Raw genomic sequence first — 20,407 nt, 5'->3', positions numbered from 1 at the left:
AGAAGCAGATAGGGGTGGGGTGGTGAAGAGTTGTTTTGTTTTGGTAACATTTCCACTGCCCCTAGATTTCTGGCCAATCAAATCATATCGTACCTTGGGAAGGGAAATTGCTTGATGCAGCAGCTGAGCCAAAGTCAGCAAAGCCTCCAAATAAATCCGCTGATCCTCCTAGAAATTAAGTATGAGGAAAAAAAACCTGTCAGAACCACAGCACGATTGATAGCACTTTAGGAAGCCATTTTAGCACTGCACTCAAAAAATACCCAGTACTAGAGCCCCAAGACCCATCAGAACAGCTAGTTAGTTGACCCAGCTTTTCATGTCACCATGTGCCCTTTAAGCTACCACAGGACAGACTCTCTTACAGTATCCCTCAGTTCTATAACTAGTAATATGATAGATACTACAACTGTGGTTACAATTACCCCTTACTTACATTTCACGAACATAATGTAGGCATGCAGTGTATCTGGCCAATCATGCTCTTTTTAAGAATCTTCAATGGATGCTAAAACCTGGGTAAAATGTTGCTGAGTAATCAAATCATCACTCCACAGATTACTTACAAATAAAAAGAGATTAAGCTACTTTTACAGTGCAGAAATCAGATAAGTACCACCTTAAACAAGTGCTCAAACTTAATGTCACTAATAATCGGACAAAATAGCACTCATGGGTCTTCTAATATAAAGGGACTAAAAAAGAGATCATCACCCAAATTCTTCCCAAAAATATTTAACTTGACTCCAATCATGAAGGATCAATCAGACAAATACAAATTGAGGGACATTCTGCAAAACAGCTCTCAAGACTCTTCAGAAAATGTCATCATAAAAGAAAAAGACTAGGACCACTCCAGATTAAAGAAGCCTAAAGAAACATGACAAGTAAATGAAATGGGTGATCCTTGACTGGACTCCGGATATTTAAGTAAGTGCTATACTGAAATGACGTAATTGAGACACCAGGGAAATGTGAATATGGTCTATTATACAACAGTACTGTTTTAATGTTAAATTCCCCAAGTATGATAATTATATTATGATTGTGAAGGAGAATGTCCTTGTTGTAAGGAGATATGTGCTGAAGTATTTTAGGGGCAAAATGTCATGATGTTTGCAATTCTCTCAAACGGTGCACAATAAATAAACAAAACCAAAAAAGAACTAGAGAGAGACAAAGAAAATGTGACAAATTTTCTGCAGTTTGACTTTTTTTTTAAATAAAAGGGAAAAAAAAAAAAACAACCCAAAACCCTTGAAGTTGACCTGCATAGTAATCAGTTTTAATAGCTATAAGAAGAAAAATGAATGCAATGATTTAGGTGGACTATTTTTTCCTATTGTTTACTTGCAAATATTTGCAAAATACTTTCATTTTTAATCCTTGAAAAAAAAAACAGTAGCTTTTTGTTACTTCCAGACTGGTGTTTTTAAAGGGGTGAGATTCAAATCATAAGGCTGCAGATCAATCTGCATGCACAGCATCACATTCTCATACCAATTTTCATTTGTGAACACTAAATAGGTAAGAATATTTACTTTTATCTATAAGTTGAACAGTAACATTGTTAAATTTTATATTCCACTTCTCCTCAATTCAGTTATCAATGAAACATCAATAGTCAAAGGATCTAAAACCTTAAATAGTTGTCCTTATTTTTGTCCTTAAAGATTTCACCTCTTAAGAGTCACAACCGTAGAAATTTAGAGTGGCACTTCAGTTATAGTGCTTTTAGTGTTATGTGAACATTATATAGGTTACATCACAGCTGCTTAGCCTGCAGTGCTTAGAAACTAGCCAGGTGGGACTAGAACATCTGGGCTGCACTCAAATACCACCAGGGACAGCTTCCAACATCTGGTGCCATTTCTGAATTGTCTTATCACTGCAGGACATTCTGTCCCATCTGCTACACTCAACTGGGTTAATTAAACTAGAACCATCTCCCCTTCTTAATAAATAGCCAGCAGTAATAAAAGGAACAAATCAGTTTCTGACGCAGGTGAACTTGGTATTTCTTTTTAATGCACATTTACTGTAGTCAACTATCAGCAGGCCTAACAAATTCCTTATTCCTTCACCTCATTACAGATGCACATATTCACATATATGCTCACTCACCGTGAACTAACTTCCACCAAGGCCAAGGTTCTCTACTCCTAGCAACAACTACAGCTCATATGTCTGCTTGTGCTTTATCCAGAGGAAAATATCACAGTGATTTTTCTCTTCTTTAAAGGTACATAAAAATCATAATAAATGTGACAATAGGTACAAAAGATCAATGAGCTATATTTTAAAACTATATAAACAAGCACATATATTAATAAAATCTAGCAGGGAAATCAATGGTGTGAACAGTTGCTGCTTAATATTCATAAGTATGTCTTCTGTAATATTCCTTCATGTTAAAAATATTGATCAAAGTATACTGTTAGGTAACAGAATGATAGTTCATCTTTTATTATAACATTAGGGATTTGAAAATAGGGGATTATTTTCATTTTCTTCATCCAAGCAGTGAATAAACATCAATATGTAATTATTATGCCAAATGAGTTCGGAATTTTCAAATCTTATCCAGTCTGAGCTACAAAGAAAATTCATGCTGAGGAGTATAGCACTGAATACTGTGAATCACATCTTCAAACTGGGTGACATATTTTATTTTTGTCATATCCTGAATTTAATATTTCAAATAATTATCTATTTAGTTATTCTATTGCTCTACCTTCTAACACCTAAGCTAAAATTATACTATGTTCATAACTTGTCTATAGCAAATATTATTCTTTCCATCCACACTACAGGGAGTTTAATTTCAAACATGACTAATTTAAGAACACTGGAGGTAAAAGAGTGGAAACACACACATAAGAATTTAACAAATAGAAGCCACCTTTCCTTGCAAAGGATTTAACTTTTCTCCATCTTCGGAAGTGCCACAGATTTATACTTCTACTGTGTTTTACATAATGTGATCCTCAACCTTGGAAACTATCTCAGAAATTAAAAATCTCTTATTTCATTTAGCAAAAGTTTCTCCCTCCTAGGAGGGACTATCCAAACCTATATGCATGATGTTATTCGTACCAATGCCTTAAATTTAACAGACATTTTCTATACTTAAGCATTTTCCCCAGATAACTTCTATCTAAGGGAATTTAAATAAGAGTCTACCAAAAAGTGCTGCATGTGGAAGACTGCTAAATTTCACAATAAGAGCTGTCCTTCAAGATTCCCACATGAGAGGTGTCATTATAAATGAACCATTTCCATCTGCCTTTTCAGGGAAGCAAGGAGGTTATTTACAATCACCAGCTGGGAACATGTATTTTCCAAAGCAACACTGTGAACAGGAAAAATATAGCTGAACTAGACAGTGCTTTAACTATAAATGGAAATTTTCTTTAACAAAGAATTTAATCTAGATTACATTATGAAAACTTTTGCATGAGGAGTTCTAATAAATACAAAATTAAAAGAAATGACAAAAAATTGTAAATATATGATGAAGAACTAATATAAATAAGTTTTAAAAAAATCGACAAGAATAAACAACCCCAATTTTAAAAAAAGGACAAAGGACATGAATAGACAAGTTACAACTAGCAATATAAAACCATGAAAAGTTTCAGTCAGTCATCAAACACATGCAAAATAGAATGAAATATTATTTTCTCCTTACCAAAATGGAAGATTTTGAAAGATGCTACTTCACTACTTTATAACAGAGAGAAGTTTGGAAACAAATCAAAACCTAATGTCCAAAAAATAAGAGGCTGACTGGTCAAGTAAATTACAGCATATTTACACAATGTTAAGATTATAAAGCAATTAAAAGGTCCGTAAAATACCAACTATAATAAGGAAATGGTCATGAGATTTTAGATGAAAAAGAGTTTACAAAAAAATATAATAACAATAAAATCTTTATCTAGAAGCCTGAAAAAGATTTGCAACATAATAAATGCTTAATTTACAATGCTTGGTGTCAGTTTATTTATCTCTTGTAAAAATAAAATACACTGTGTGTGTGAGTTGTGAATAAATAAATAAATAAATGCTTAAATAAATATATTGACTGATTATATAGAAAATGTTTAAAGAAAGACTATTCACCAAAATTATTAATAGTTAACTTTATGTACCTAAGTTACAGTGAATTACTTTTCCATAAAGTTTCTAAAATGAGCACACACTGCTTTTAATTAGTGAAAACAGAATATGGTAAAACATTTTATTCTTAGTAAACTTAGGTTAAACTAGAGACAACGCCCATGAAAATTCTAATATATAAGTTGGGTTGTAATAACCAGTAACTTGGCTATAACAAGGTGGTTCACATCCATGTAAATATCCTCAACTAATTTTAGTGATAACAGAGTACAGGGCAACAGGTTCAAATGTAAATGTAATGAACATTTTGGATTTTATACACGTTAATCTTAAAAAATATTTTTTAACAACCAAAAAATCAAAAGATATTGCAAGCCCTGTAAAGTCTTTATACTTTCTCTTCAACCTCAGTCATTGTACTAGAAACAACTTACCTAGTAGTATGTTAATCAAGACCTAAATTCCTTAATTACAAAAGGGACAAAGGAGACAGTGAAAACTCTGAAGACGAGATATACTAAAACTGAAATGGAATGGTTCCTGGCATTATATTTGTAACTGGCTTATTTTCTAAATACATTATTATTCATTTAAAAAATGTTTACTTAGAAACATACTATATATAAATGTCACCAAAATATCATTTGAGTACAGATTTTAAAAGAACATCACCAGAGTGGGACATTTATCATCACAGTCTCAAGAAAATCTTGATGAATGGGTTTCACATGTGTATTTTTAAACTTGGTTGATATTCCACAATGATTTTACCACATATACTTCTGAAGATGCTAACAAAAAGGATGAAATAACACATAAAAAAAGAAAATCTGAGCATTTTCTCCAAGGAGACATTTATCTGGTGAATGGTACAGAAGCCATATCTGCTTAGGTTTACAGTTCATGTCCATATTACTTGCATGACAGCAGTATTATAAATATAGGCACATATGGTAAATGACACCCAAATGGCATACCAAATAGCAATGCTAATATGGTAGATTCTTAGACTTTCTTACATGTAGGTGCTAAAGATTTAACATCCAATTCTTTTTCCACTGCTGAATTCAATTTAAAATATATTATTACTAAAATATTTAAATAGAAATTCATAGTAATGAAATTCATCTTACTGATTGGAGGGGGTTCTACACAAACTGGTTAAACAAACTGTTTCAAGTAGGAGAGAACTTTAAAAAATAATTATGGGGACTTCCCTGGTGGCACAGTGGTTAAGAATTCTCCTGCCGATGCAGGGGACACGGGTTCGAGCCCTGGTCTAGGAGGATCCCACATACTGCAGAGCAACTAAGCCCATGTGCCACAACTACTGAGCCCATGTGCCACAACTACTGAAGCCCGCACGTCCAGAGCCCACGTGCTCTGCAACAAGAGAAGCCACCGTAATGAGAACGCAACGAGAAGCCCGCACACCTCAACAAAGAGCAGCCCCCGCTCGTGGCAACAAGAGAAAGCCCGCGCACAGCAACGAAGACCCAACGGGGCCAAAAAAAAAAAAAAAAATTTATTTAAAAAAAAGAGTGACCGTAATAATAAACAGTGAACAATTAAAAAAAAATTATGATGTCAATCCACTTTCGGTTGGTTTTTAGAAATTATTAAGATAAACATTAAGGCAAGAAATATTCCAGATTTCATTCAGACTTTGTCTCAATTACTGTATTAATATTAATTGCTAGTTCTATTTAATTAGCCAATCTACTGCTTGCACTGGAGAAGAAAAACCACTCAAACGTTTCTTGCCAAGCAAAGGAAGCATGCTGGTATTTAATAATTCTCTCTGTTCAAAGCAATCTGGCTAACACCAAGGAAAAAAGTTAGATTCACTCATCTGACCTTCCTAGTTAATTCTTCTCTGATTGCTCCATTAAAAATTTTCACAGATGCATGAAACGGGCTCTTTAATATTTCATACTAGGAAATCCAAAATAGTTGATATTCTGTGACACCAAGTCTGTATTATATGACTACATGCTAACTACCAGTTAATACTACTATTAAAATCTTCAAGTACAAAAAGACAGCACATAAATTGTTAAACAACTAATGTAGTTGTTTGCAAACTTGGGTATGACAGTTCAATAGAGTTTAAGGAATAATTTTACGAACAGTTACATTTACAGAAAAAAGGAAGTGGGAATTGAAGAATCTCAGAAATTGGACTGAACCAGACACCCTAGTAAGTTCACACCTAGTCTAAGAATTAATTTTATGATAGTAGGCAAGGGCAGGGAGAAAATAATAGGAGACTTTAAATTAATCATATGTACTAAACTATCAGTGAGAAGTAATTTTCATCATAAACACTAATGTAAATTTTAAAACAATTCAGTTTTGAAAAATTACACACAACTAGAAACAACAGATTTACTTTGACATTATTTCTATGTCAATCTCGCCAGTTACATTTTAATGTGAAATGAACTTTAAACATAAGTTTTATTTCTTAAGCTGTTTTGACTTGCTGTACAGTTTATTACGACTCCATAATCATCAAATGCAACCTAAAATAATCAATTTTCTTGAAAACAATTTATAGGGAATTACTCAAAAAAAAATCTAGCACATATTGGACATGAAACTGAAGAAATCATTAATCTTCTCTGTGAGAAAATCTTGGTAAATGGACTATTCTTTTGCTGCAGCCCTTTTTAAAATATGTCACACTTTCACAGAATGCGCCTTTCCTCCAAAGCACTCTGTATGTTTGTAACTAGGTAGCTATTTGTGACTCTTTGATTAATGATTACTTCCTCCACTTGACCTTACCATTAGGGCAAGAACTGTTTTACTAAGCATTATACCACAAGCACCCAGGCCAGTGTCTGGTTCGATAAATGTTTAGTGCATAAATGAATGAAAAGTTTAAATGAACTCTAGGCATGGGTAGTTTGACAGCCAGAATTAAGATTTATGGAAAGACAGTGAAATGGGCAGAGCAGTCCATTTCGCTTATAGAAAAAGCAAAGGGACCCCAAATACTCAGTGCTAGAGAAATTGAGATTACTGAATTATCAGTCAAATATTTAAGTGCTCACCTTCCTTATTTTAGGCAATTAAACACTTCCTCCCAAATAATGCTCAAAGTGAATTAATTTCACATTAAAAATAAATCTAATGCAAAAAAAATTTTTTTTAAATTTTCATTCCATCTTTTATTTGCCATTAAAAAAAATTACTCTGAAACCAAGGACACTATTGATAGAAAGAAAAAGCCAATGTGGAAGCTTACCTGTTGATTGGCTGGTGCCATCAAACAGATCAACAAGGTCACCAGATGACTTGCTGCTAGGCACTGAAGTCTGAAAACACACACAGAACTAAATAAGCTTAGAAAACATATTTCTACTATTTTTTTTTTAAAAAATCTGCTCTACTCATCTCTAATTCCCAACTGAGACACAAATACCTGTAATTATCTTAATAAAGGTAGATTTCCTTTTCTGAAAAAAGAGAAGTGACCTTGAACCCTTATGGAGAGAGAGTATTTTTAAAGTAATTCTATGCCTAGCATTGTAAAAGTCCCTAACATCCACACTCCTCTTTTCCCTAACTCACTTCTTTTCGGAGATCAGACAAGATTAGGCAGGTCCACTACTCCTGGGTTACTTTCTCATTTCTTACTGCATTTCACTCTGAAAAAATATACCTTCCAGATCCCACTCAAATCTTAACACAGAATCACTTGAGAAGCATTAAAGAAATATATATGCCCAGCTCCATCACAACATACTGAATCATAATTGCCCAGGTTGGGATCTTGGTCTGTACAGTCTTAGAAAGCTCCTTTAGTAATTCCAGTGCATAAGAAGGTCTGAGATCTACTGGATTGGAGGCCAACATCCTATCTAGCTCTAAAATTTTATGATTCTGTGAACTTCAGCAACACTGTTTGTATACCATACAGGTCAGTATAATTCTATGTTGGTCTGATATACCTTGACATCTGTTTTATATTTAGTTCCCAAACTAAACTGTGGGCCTGGAGTTGTAATATGATTTTTCTCCTATACATAGTTCTAAGCACCCTAATGCATAGGTCCTGTATGTTCAATACATACATGTTAAATTAGAACAGAAGTGCTAGGCAATAGGAAAACACTGTAAATTCCTAGGCATGTTAATTTGAGCTTTGAAGATTAAAACACTACATACTGTGGTTCAAAAAGGCCTTGAGGTTGAAAGAGATTTGAAGCAGCTGAGTAACTTGCCGAGAACTTCAGAGTTCTATGCATTTTTTTGGTAATAAAAACAAAGTCAAAAAGCTTACACTATAAATTTAAAATATTTATGGCAGTGACATACATTCAGGCTGTACTACAAATTGATATTTAAAATCCTTTTAAGATATAAAAGTCTCAGTTTACTGTTAAAAAAAGTTATACAGGTTGGATGATTTTCCCCATGCAACCATAAATGAACTCTCCATAACAGCCATCATGTAGTATTTGGGTTTTAATTATGACTATCTACCAGATCTTAGACAGTCATCAGTAAGCTAACTGTATCCACAGCAGGGGAAAACTAAGACCACAAGGAAATAACACATCCATTTCCCCCTTTTAACTACAACTAAAGTTGAGTTGTAATTTTGAGGTTTTCATCAAAACTAAAAAGAGCACAATATGGGTGAAATTATACACCAGAAGATATGTGGGAAAACTTGACACAGTTTTTGACACTAAGTAGGACTAGCTCTATTTTTAGAGTCACCTGCAATTTGCAAGATACATTAGAAAAATATTTTCCCTAGCTTTCAGCTATATTTGATGCAAAGATACAAGCTGGGTGAATACTAGTGGGGGGAGAGTAACAAAACAACTATTGAGGCTTTCAGGGCAAACCTCCCTCTTAGGCAGATTTCTGTCCAAAAGACTAGCTTGCAGCCAGGTATCTAGCAGGTAGATTTCATTTCTGTGGTGAATAAAAAGTGAAGACAGTTACAAGAATTAGTGCTGCTACTGATCAATACTGACCACAGAGCAAATAAACCTCCTTTTCAGAGGAACGATCTCTGTATTAAACAAGACCAGTTCCGCTATATAACTACTTGTCATATATACAAGTGGTCATTTCTTACAACTTCCAAACACTACCATGTTTTCCTTAGTGAATCTCACACTTGGTACCAGTGGTGGTGTCTAGAAGGAAACAGATGCACTACATTCTGATTCACAACCTTTCCCAAATGAACCAAGAGTGTTATTACTGTTTTCATAGAAAGTACATAGATAATCATTCAGCAGTTGGACAGGTTTCTTCCTCCAAAGAGATTTCTTATTATTAATGACTAATACATGCCAGATGATCTATAATTAATATGATTACCTAGAAATGCCTGAGCCTACTAATGCAGTAATTCTAAAAGTAATTTATAAGAATAAAACTGTGTATAATGTGTAAACTCGTGTCGTTCCCACCTTAACTGCAGACTGAGGTGTATGAGCTGAAGCATTCTGATCTGGACTTGCTTTGTCCCCCGTGTAATGTGCTGCTGCTCCAAGATCAATGGTTTTGGAAGGATTTGCTGTGCGCTTGTGTCTTGTGGTGGTGGTCTCTGTGGCCTGTGTGATATGGATATGTTTTGTCGTCACAGTCTCCTCTTCATCTTTGAATTCACCTTTGGGAGATCTGCCTCTTCTTGCTTTCTTTTCCTCATCACTGTCACTAAAAGATATTAAAAATGAAGGAAAATAATAAGACTAAGGATTACTTTAAAATGGAGCCCTCAGTGATTTGAGCTAAAGAATTTCAAATGCAGTAACTCCAAAATTCCATACTTTGACTATTTGACAGGGATCAAGAGAATGTTATCTAAGCTATCTGAATAATCATACGTATGCACTGGGGAGTGGAAGTGGGAACCCATCAAATTCCCCAGGTAAGTCTAAAATACTGCTACAAAAAAGTATTTACATAAATGTGTACAAATAAAAAAGCCTGAAATAATTCAAGTGCTTATTTATTATAGATTTAAAGCTTAATTAAAAAATAAAATAGCAGGGTTATTATCATATCAGAATCAATTGATTAGAGTCTAGGAGCTCAAATAGCTGCATTTGATAACCATTTTCTTGAAATGGACTGTGTGCAACAACTACAGTTTCATTTATATAACATGATTCTGTCACTGACTCTCATATACTAATGCAAATATATAATAAAATACTGTAATTTCAATGGATATCTTTTAAATATTATCCTATCTGCATTCAAATGATTAAACTCTCATCTGTAAATGCAGAAAAATGAGGTAATGCACTTTACAAGCACTGTGCTCTATTTTACTATATAGAATCACGAGATCAAACTTTTACAAAACTAAGAAAACTGCTTTTCAGAAAATTTAAATATATTTAAAGTATTTTAAAAGAATTCCTTTTCAGGCACATTCAAAGATTTTTTCTTCTTCTTAACATGCAAAAGGAAAAAAATACAGACTGAGTAAAGAACTGTGTCTTTCATATATGCCCCAAATTAAATGTGTCAGTACTAGTGTGCTCTCCAGTAATGACGCATTGGGTTTTTTTTTTCTGGTGCAAGTAGGACAGAGAGAGAAATTGCCTGAAATACGTTCCATTACCTATTATTTCTTAATTTCAGAGTAGGTGGTTTAAATTATAAATATTCTGAAGTAAAATACTTAAAATTCTCCTTAAAACTATGACTATTATTACTGATGCAATTTAACTCGGACTAATCTAAAGCAATCTCTACTTAAATATAAATCAATTTGGAACCTGTATAAATCAAGAATCAAGAAGAATGGCTTCCCACACTGAGCAAAGGGGTTAAATGTATTTTTATCTATAAACATTTTAGGGAATCTACAAGTTCTGATCAAGTGTTCAAAACCCCTTGTCACTTACTAATTTCTCAGCAACAAATGACCTAAAAATTCCCACCATCAGTCCTCTATCTAAGACTGAAACTTCTTACCTTTCTGATGTCCAATTTGATTACAGTGCAAGATAATTTCTTTACAAGGTGAGAATATAAACCTGACTAGCACACAATGAAATGAAAGCTTCATATATGATCAGTGTTCAAGAATTCCTGAATCTAATAATGAGCTAATAAGTCTAAAATTCTGATAGCATGCCAGATAGGTCCCATGCAACTTTGTCTAAAAATCTATTCTTCTCTCACAAATACTCCAAGATGTAAGTCCCTGGTTTGCTCTTTAGTTACTAAAACAAATAACATACACTATATTTTCACTCTTTTAAACCTGAATGTATGAAAGATTTAGGAACTCTAGCAGATCCTGTCTTACAGGCAAATGTAGAAAAGAAAAAATCAAGGGAGAAACAGAAAAAAAAAAAGAATAGGAAGACAAAGCAAGGAAAGAAAAATTGAGGGTGGAGGGCAAAGAAGAGAAAGTAACAAAACAAGAAGGTACACAGTTAGATTTCTAAGCAGCCTACCTACCTGATTCCCATACTTCTTCAGGAAATAGCAACAGAATATGTGGCTACTATGTTTTCTAAGTCAAACCCAAGTGTGAACACAAAGGCCACAAGAACATTAAAGAGGGAAAAACAGCACAGAGTATTTGAGGTAGGCATCGTTTTCCAAAGTTTAGTTATTTATTACCATATGCATACACTTTCAGTATAAAAGAGCTAGAAATATAGTTGTAAAATATATTCAAAGTATTAAAAATAAATTCTGGTTCTTCAAAGATCATATTCCAGAAACAGACAGGAATTCCACAGATTTAATAAATATGGAAACATACTGAGAAGACACTAAAATATTTTAGAATTTGAATAGTTTCAAAATTATTATTTTTATTTCTTTTTAATGACCCCTAAATCTGAACTGTTAAGATTTTTTTATAAGAGAAAAAGAGATGGTACTTAGTTACAAGAACTCACTTGAAGTTTTGGTTGCATCTCTGTGTTACTTTAGGCAAGTTCCACACAGCCTGATTGGGCTTCAGTTCTTACTCCAAAAAAATAATGGTAAAATCCTTGCTCTAGACTATCTAATAGAGATACAGTGAGGCACAAATAACAAAGAACTTACAAAACTTGCTTTGCAAATTAAGTGCTACATATATTGTCCTTACAACTGGCAGAAAAACTAGTTAATAGCTGTACTGGTAGGTAAGAAAACGTGAATGCTAAAAGGTTCCTAGTGCTGTTCTATGTAAAACTAAATACAAATACCCCATCATCAGAAAATGTAATCTATGAAAATATAGGTCATACTCAAAAACATTTAGTCCAAATATCCATCTGGATTTTTCTTTTTCTGGTATAAACTGGCACAGAATCTTAATGCAATGTCACAGAAGAATTTTCAAACCCCTAACTTTTGTTTAAATCTAATAAAATAATAAACTTCATTATCCCTCAGCAATACCTTAGATCCCTGGATCATCAGATGCCCAATTGCAAAATAAGCTGTCAAAGTTCTTACTGGGAAAAAAAATTCCAATAAATGGCCTGAATAAAAACATACAGGAGGGCTTCCCTGGTGGCGCAGTGGTTGAGAGTCTGCCTGCCGATGCAGGGGACACGGGTTCGTGCCCCAGTTCGGGAAGATCCCACATGCCGCGGAGCGGCTGGGCCCGTGAGCCATGGCCGCTGAGCCTGCGCGTCTGGAGCCTGTGCTCCGCAACGGGAGAGGCCACAACAGTGAGAGGTCCACATACCGCAAAAAAAAACAAAAACAAAAAAAACATACAGGAAATGTGATCAGTTTTAGAAATAGACACAGACAAGGAAAGTGTGTCAATACTAAATGCAAATAATGTCTGACATAGCATTTTATAAACAGCTGCACTGTATATATGATGTGTGTGTGTAAATACACACACACACAATATATATATATGTATAAATCAGCAGCAAATATACTAAAACTGGAACAATACAGTGAAAATTCGCATGACCTGGGAATTCCCTGGCGGTCCAGTGGTTAGAACTTGGCACTTTCACTGCCATGGTCTCGGTTCAATCCCTCGTCAGGGAACTAGATTAGCCTGCCCCCGTGCAAGGCTGACATGCAAATTCATGAATTTTTCCATATTTTTGCACAAGGCATTTTTAGGGGAGTGAAACTACTCTGTATGGTTCTGTAATGGTGGATACTATGCATTTGTCAACTATACAACACAGTAAACTCTAATGCAAACCGAAGAGTTTAGTTAATAATACTGGTTATCAATTGTTAATAAATGTACCACACTAATGCAAGATGTTAGTAACAGGAGAAACTGTGTGTGTGTGCATGCATTCTTGCACTCGGAGAGGTGGGGTTATTTAGCAACCCCCTGTACTTTATGCACAATTTTTCTGTGAAGCTAAAATTGCTCTAAAAAATAAAATCTATTAAAGAAACAAATAAAGCTGAATTTCAGACAATGCCAACACCCAAAACAAATAAACAAAAAAACCCAAGACCCAGCTGTGCCAATTTAGTACCCTTACCAAGAGACCCAGGAGACAAAGTGTTAATACCTGCATCTTTCTGGAGAGTCTTCTCTATCTTTCCTCCGGAACTTGCTGATGGTGTCGTCAATTGTGCTTCCAATTTTATCACTCAGTTCACCTAATTTATCACTGAATGGAAAAGCACTCTTGTTTTTATCCCAGTCCTCATCCCATTTTGATTTAGGCTCAGGATCATATCTTTCACCTATATAAAGCATTAAAAAAAGAAGCAACTCTAAGGACATTAAATTCAAAAGGTGTCTATAGTCCTTATTTCTGAAGCTTTTCCTCATAATAAAATAGTTTTCAAAGGAAAACAGAAAGCTCCCACAGTGCTGAATCAACACAATTGCAGCAAGGCACAGCATGTAGTGCCAGTCATTAAGTGGCAGGAATGCAGATTCAAAAGCTTTTGTTTATGAAAACTAACACAACCTCAATGCACAGCACAGCATATCAGGAAGTTCTTAAGGGCTGCTGAAAGGAGTAGAGGAAAACACAGAAACCAACACGAGCTACATAAGCAAAAGAGAAATGGAAATCTTCTGTCTTCACAAAAGTCACTTAATGCATTATATTTCATTCCCATTTCTTAATGGTTTTTCAATTATTAGAAAAGCACTGGACAGCAACCATCTCTTACAAAACACAAACTACAGGAAACACTACTCTGAATGCTACATATCCCAATATGCTGTAAAGACTCATAACTGTCATTCTTTACCATCAAACTAGAAAAATAAATGTACTTCATGGCATGGGAAAGCACCCTTCAATTATTTTAAAAAGAAAAGAATATTCTAACTACCAAAACCTATACAGACTAGAATCATGAGATATGCTCAAGCGGTTCAGAACAGTGATGATCTATTCAAACACCAAGCCCACACATTATGCTGGGACTGGCAAAACCTAGGGAGCCTCTGTGTGGATTTGATAATGGAGCCAGTAGATCACTGGCAGTGAAAAAAAGCCCCCAAATGTCAAGATTTGTTTTAGTCCTTGACTTTGAGGGCCTAAAGAAGAGATAGGAATTACAGGCACTAAATGGAACCTTCTCCATGTCCATCTTCATGTCCAAACTCAACTTAAGAGGCAAGAGTACAAGGTGCAGAAAAATCATGTGTGGTTAAAAGAGGACCGAAAATTAAGGCAGGGTGCAGAGAAAAAGGAAAGACCAATGAGAAGCAGCAAAATAATCAAAAGGTGGATAACTGAGCTTTTGTTTAAACTTTGGTTAACAAGTTCTGATGGCATGCAGAACTTTGGAGATCGAACAAAACCATTTTGCTGAATTACTCAGTAAAACTGCAAAGCCAAAATTTTCTGTGAGAGTTTGAGGACTTAAAAATACGTCTACTAAATCTGAAAGTGACCACCAACTTAAAGAGAACATGACAAAATGTTTTCTAGACAAAATTTAAGCCAGGATGGTATTATAAAAATGAACGGCTCTCCAACAATGTATATGTACACTTCAATAACAATGTGATGAACCAGACTTTGAAAAGAAACAAATTTACAGGATAAATGAAAGCAGATGAAAACTAAATTAGCACAGTGGACATCATACTAAATGAGTGCCAGAGATACTGGATATTGGCAAAACATTATCTAATGTCAAAATAAAAAGCATGTAAAATAGTTAAAGTTGATTAAGTCTCTGAATAATATATATAACATTAAAAATAATTTATAAAAGAAGGCAATGCACATACACAGGACATTCAACTCTATCTCTAATGCAGATGATGTAATTAGTTCACTCTAAGTCTAAAAACTTACTCAATTGTCTAAATTTATCTAATTATATATTGTGCTGATTTTAAAAAGGACTACTAGCAAGTAGAATGAGGAAAGGAGTGGTGAACAGCTCTTTCTACTCAAAAACGCATTAAACTGCTAAAGCTACTTTGAAAAATCTAAAGAATAAAATATTTACTTGGGTAAATAATTAAAAGACTTCTTACTCCCCTAAACAAATAAAAACGCCAAAACATATTTATGTGATTTATTTAAGAGAAACATTTTTGCCCAATTCAAGAACTGACTTAAATGTGATACGGGACGTTAAAAAAAGGAATTTTTCTGCTGTTAGAAAAAGCATTATTAACCAATTAAGTGCAGTATTTTTAATTTGAGGGTAAGAAAGCAGAGGATCAAAGGAGCGAAGACATTTTATAGATACTTGCAAGGTAAGAAATAGAAGACTTTTACACAGGTACAATGAAGGAGTTATGAGATCTCAGTATAATTCAAATATAAACAAACTTAGATATGGTTGGGGGGCAGTTAGAGAACCCCAATATGCAGCTGCTAAGTATACGTGGCCCTGGCCTGTCTGTGTGTATACAAAATGACAAGGGACTGTCAGTGTTCACAGAAGACAGAACGAGTCCAAAGGAACATCCTGTGAAAGAGAGTTCTTATTTTCTGTATGTTTCAAGCACCTACCTAGTGATCTATTTTAGGAAAACCATATTATTACATTAAAAATAAACATCCGGGTGGCGCAGTGGTTGAGAGTCCGCCTGCCGATGCAGGGGACACGGGTTCATGCCCCGGTCTGGGAAGATCCCACATGCCGCGGAGCGGCTGGGCCCGTGAGCCATGGCCGCTGAGCCTGCGCGTCTGGAGCCTGTGCTCCGCAATGGGAGAGGCCACAACAGTGAGAGGCCCGCGTACCGCAAAAATAAATAAATAAATAAATAAAATAAACATGAGAGATGAATGTTCTAGCTGTTCTTAAATATGTTAGGAACAATACAGTGATAGGCCTAGATGAAAAACTGATGGTATTGTCAGTTACCTTTTTCTACGTCAAATTAACGCAGTGCTTAATTAAGGGGAGAGACTCAGGATGGACTAACCTGTAGCTCTATTTTTGGCCAAAAATAGAACTAAACTGGTTTTGAATTAGGAGGATGAATCTCTTCATCAAACTTTTTTTTTTAATGCTCTACATGGTAAGTTACAGAAATCCTTTTTTCTTCTTAGAATGGGAACCCCAAGAGGAAAGGGCATATATCTATTTTATTCTCTGTATGTCAACTCAAAGTTTGGTCATTCAGTAATGCTTAATGGTTAAAATCATATTCTTGAAACACAAAAGTAAAAAATAGAAAGATTCCTAAGATCTACAGGAGCCAAAACGAGTATTACATATATCTCAATATTGTATGTATTCAAAATAGCATTTTTGTCTTCGGTATTTCAATGATTCTTAAAATACACCCAAGAAGCTAAACTGATGCTTAGGTGCCAGTCTGTCTTTGATACTCACTGTATCTGAATCCTCCAACACTGTCTGAGGAAACCCCAACATATTTGTCTTTGTTCTTCTTTGCTTTCTTTCGCTCTTCACGAAGCCTGTCATCATCCTGGGCAAATTCAACCAATTCTTTCACCTTCTGGCGAATATTTATACCTTGATCCTTGCCATGCTCATCTGTGAGGATGGTAAGGGAGAAACAAAACCTTAAGAATTCAGTTAATATGTATCAAACTCTTTAACACACACAAAAAAGACATGAAAATTTCAACACAAGAAACCAACTTCAATATTTTACAGTGAATAAAAAGAGGCAAATTGTGTTACTGAATTTTGTCATTTCCTCATCAAATCCTAAATCTTGAGATGCAATTCTGGCTTATAAGAGAGTGCAAAGATGAACTAAAAAGGACCACAGATAACGGTTCTATGCAAAATCAATTAAAGATCCACTAAAAAGGATTACTAACAATAACCATACAAAATGGGCTAATATCCAAAAATGTTATTTTCTTTTTCTATGGTATTTTAACAAAACAAAACAAAACGTACATTTTAATGACTGAAAAGCACCCAAACGCCTTCATCTCCCCAATACAAGTTTGGAAACACTAATTACCAGGATTTAGTGTAGCTGAAAAACTGAATTTTTAAAGTGCTTTCAACTGGGGTATGCTACAAAATGAAACGTGGTTCATTCTGTATCCTCTTTCACATTCAAAACACACTCTGGCCTTGCTGCCTTTGCACAGTAAATATTATTTGGTGGGAGGAAAAAAAAACCCCAGCTTCAAACAGATGTGTGTGTTTTGGAGCTCTAACCTTTTCTTCCCATATGATTAAAGCTATTCCTTTATGGACACCACAGGGGACCAGTCTCCAGTGCATATTTTAATATAAACCCGAACACTCATGTTGTGTTGGTTCTGTTGTTATTAGCCAGTATTTTCTGCAAGTTCTTGTCTTCACTAATTAATACTCTAGGGCCCCGCGTCTTGGATTCTGCACTCGTCACACAACCAGCAACAGTCACATTCTAATTAGAGCAGAGAAGCTTCTAAGCTGGTTCAGGTGACTGACAACTCCAACTACTGTTTTAATTTGCTTATAAGGTTTTTCCATTGCTCACCTACAAAGTGGTAATTTTCCAGGGATCGCAAATCATAAATGTGTTCTCTGGCACTTGTAACAACACGCTCTGATCCATTCCTTATGAGGTAAGCTAGGAGCAGCAATGACTGTAAAAATACAAAGCACCAAATGAGATTTAATGAAATAAATTCTGGTAGAGCTCTGGTAAATGGCTAAAAAAAAAAAATTCTAACATTAGCAAATAAATAATCTTTGTGTGTGTATGTGTGTGTGGGTTCTTTACCTTACATTAGACTTTAAAAGTACCTTTAAAAACTCATATTATCAATTTAAAGTTCCTCTTATACCAAGCGTACTAAATAATTATAAACTGTCCACTGGATACACGGGGCTTCCCTGGTGGCGCAGTGGTTGAGAGTCCGCCTGCCGATGCAGGGGACGCGGGTTCGTGCCCGGTCCGGGAGGATCCCACATGCTGCGTGGAGCGGCTGGGCCCATGAGCCATGGCCGCTGAGCCTGCGCATCCGGAGCCTGTGCTCCGCAACGGGAGAGGCCACAGCAGTGAGAGGCCCGCGTACCACAAAAAAAAAAAAAAAAAAAAAAAAAGATTAAAAAAAAACTTTGATGTTAAATATCTGAATGTATGATATAAATGAACACTAAGCTTTTAGAAAGCTGGTTCAGTTTTAGTGTTAGAAACATCAGTTTAAAGAGGACAAGTATTTGGTAATTATATGACCTCACAGCATTTTTCCCAGATAAAATTTAATTTGGGAGGTTTATGATATAGCTTGTGTTTAAAAAAACTTGCTGCTTGTTTTGGAAAATATAGATATTTTCTGCTAAAAACGTGATTTATGCTGACACGTAAAAAAAAAAAAGAATCAAAGGGAAAAAAAAACTTGCTGCCAGCAAATATGAGAAAAGAATGTTTACGGGATTTCTTTTTGAGGTGATGAAAATGTTCTGGTTTAGACATTAGTAACTACTCCACAACTTTGTGAATGCACTAAAAACCAATGAATTATGAACTTAACTTTGTTTGGAACAAACTTCACATAAAGATGATTAGATCTATGAAAATCTAGTTAGGTTGAAGAAATTGAGGGGGAAAAAACCCTCATTCTACCAGGAATTTATTCGTTAAAAAAGTAGTTTACCCAAGAATTATTAAAACAAACAAAAAGCTCTAATTTAAAAAAATTAATTTATAGAAATTTAAACTATTTCATCACTACTACTGTATAAGCTAAAGGAATGACAGTGAATGTTTTCAGAGACAAACAACATCAAAAACATGGAACTAAATAAAGCATTGATTTTCAATACTGAAAGCCAGAAACGTTGCTTTCAAAGTTTCAAATATAAATATAATAACACCATTTTGGAAAGCACAGAAAAACTTTCTGAGCAGCAAGAAAATATCATGGGGATGGAAGAACAGATTACTATCTTGTTTTAGAATTCTACATTATATGATGAGATCAGTATTAAATGAATCTAACAAAAGAGTACATACTTGCAAATTTTAAAATGTTAGAATTTTAACGCTTTAGAATATCCTGTTATACTTAAATTTAACATATTTTTGGTGCACAATACTGTAATAATACTGGCAAATTTTTATGTAGAGATGACAAAGCATATTAGAGGGTGGTTTTCATCTTAATTGCTCATACACTAAACATGCATATTACTATAGATTCATTACTTTCGATATGCACAAATATATGAAGAGTTGTTTATGGTGACTAGAAAACAGAACACAAACAGCAAATCTACTACTTTTACCTGTTTTAGAATATTCTATTCTAGGATTCAACATCCTTCATAATCACTTATATACACCTAAAAACTTCAAGCATTTGTCTTCAACGTGTCAAATAATAAATACAGACTAAAACCCATACCTTATAAACTCTTCTCCAATTTTTTTTGTTGTCTTTTAACATTCGTGACCAAAGCATGTTCATAAGTTCTGGAAATTGTTCGTACATAAATGTAGCCCTGAAAAAAGAATAATTTTCCTTAAGAGTTTGCAGTGTTTTAATTCTGACAGTAGATGGCAGGCTTGTTCTGTGTTTTCCTAAAGAGCTTTAAAAAATTAATAAGCTTAATTCAAAAAAATTTAGATATGCTTCCTTAAAAATGTCTTTCTTATATTTTATACAATATCAAGCACATTCATAAGTCCCACTAATTAATATCATATTTTACAAGCCCTTCATTCACTGGCATAATCGTCCAGATGTTCAACAGGGAAATATTTTCCTAGCTTTAAGTCATTTTATATGCATTTGTCAAAATTTTAACAAAGTTTGTCTAAACTTCATTGAAAAAGAAAAATTTTGTTTTACTTTTCTGAGCTAATATCTAAGGGGAATGGATCCTCTGTAAAATTTCCCCCATTAATATCTGAATGATTATATGCAAAATTTATATCTGGCAGCTGAACAGT

At 34.4% G+C, this 20,407-nt stretch overlaps 1 protein-coding gene across 3 annotated transcripts in view; it reads right to left on the bottom strand.

Annotated features, from left to right (window-relative positions):
• The window catches only part of CLINT1 (clathrin interactor 1), a 67,017-nt gene that overhangs the window by 9,218 nt on the left and 37,392 nt on the right, over nucleotides 1-20,407 (bottom strand). For all 3 annotated transcript variants that reach the window (XM_082621582.1, XM_082621583.1, XM_082621584.1), the window contains exons 3-9: nucleotides 19,860-19,956; nucleotides 17,987-18,095; nucleotides 16,870-17,034; nucleotides 13,614-13,791; nucleotides 9,564-9,810; nucleotides 7,376-7,445; nucleotides 94-168 (exon numbers count right to left, since the gene is read on the bottom strand). In XM_082621582.1, coding sequence (XP_082477708.1) covers nucleotides 94-168; nucleotides 7,376-7,445; nucleotides 9,564-9,810; nucleotides 13,614-13,791; nucleotides 16,870-17,034; nucleotides 17,987-18,095; nucleotides 19,860-19,956 — 941 coding nt within the window. The remainder of the gene's footprint in view (nucleotides 1-93; nucleotides 169-7,375; nucleotides 7,446-9,563; nucleotides 9,811-13,613; nucleotides 13,792-16,869; nucleotides 17,035-17,986; nucleotides 18,096-19,859; nucleotides 19,957-20,407) is intronic.

Source organism: Mesoplodon mirus (genome assembly GCF_964341445.2).
Source record: "Mesoplodon mirus genome assembly, chromosome: 5".
Taxonomy (NCBI): Eukaryota; Metazoa; Chordata; class Mammalia; order Artiodactyla; family Ziphiidae; genus Mesoplodon; species Mesoplodon mirus.
This window is presented reverse-complemented; position numbering and strand designations above follow the sequence as displayed.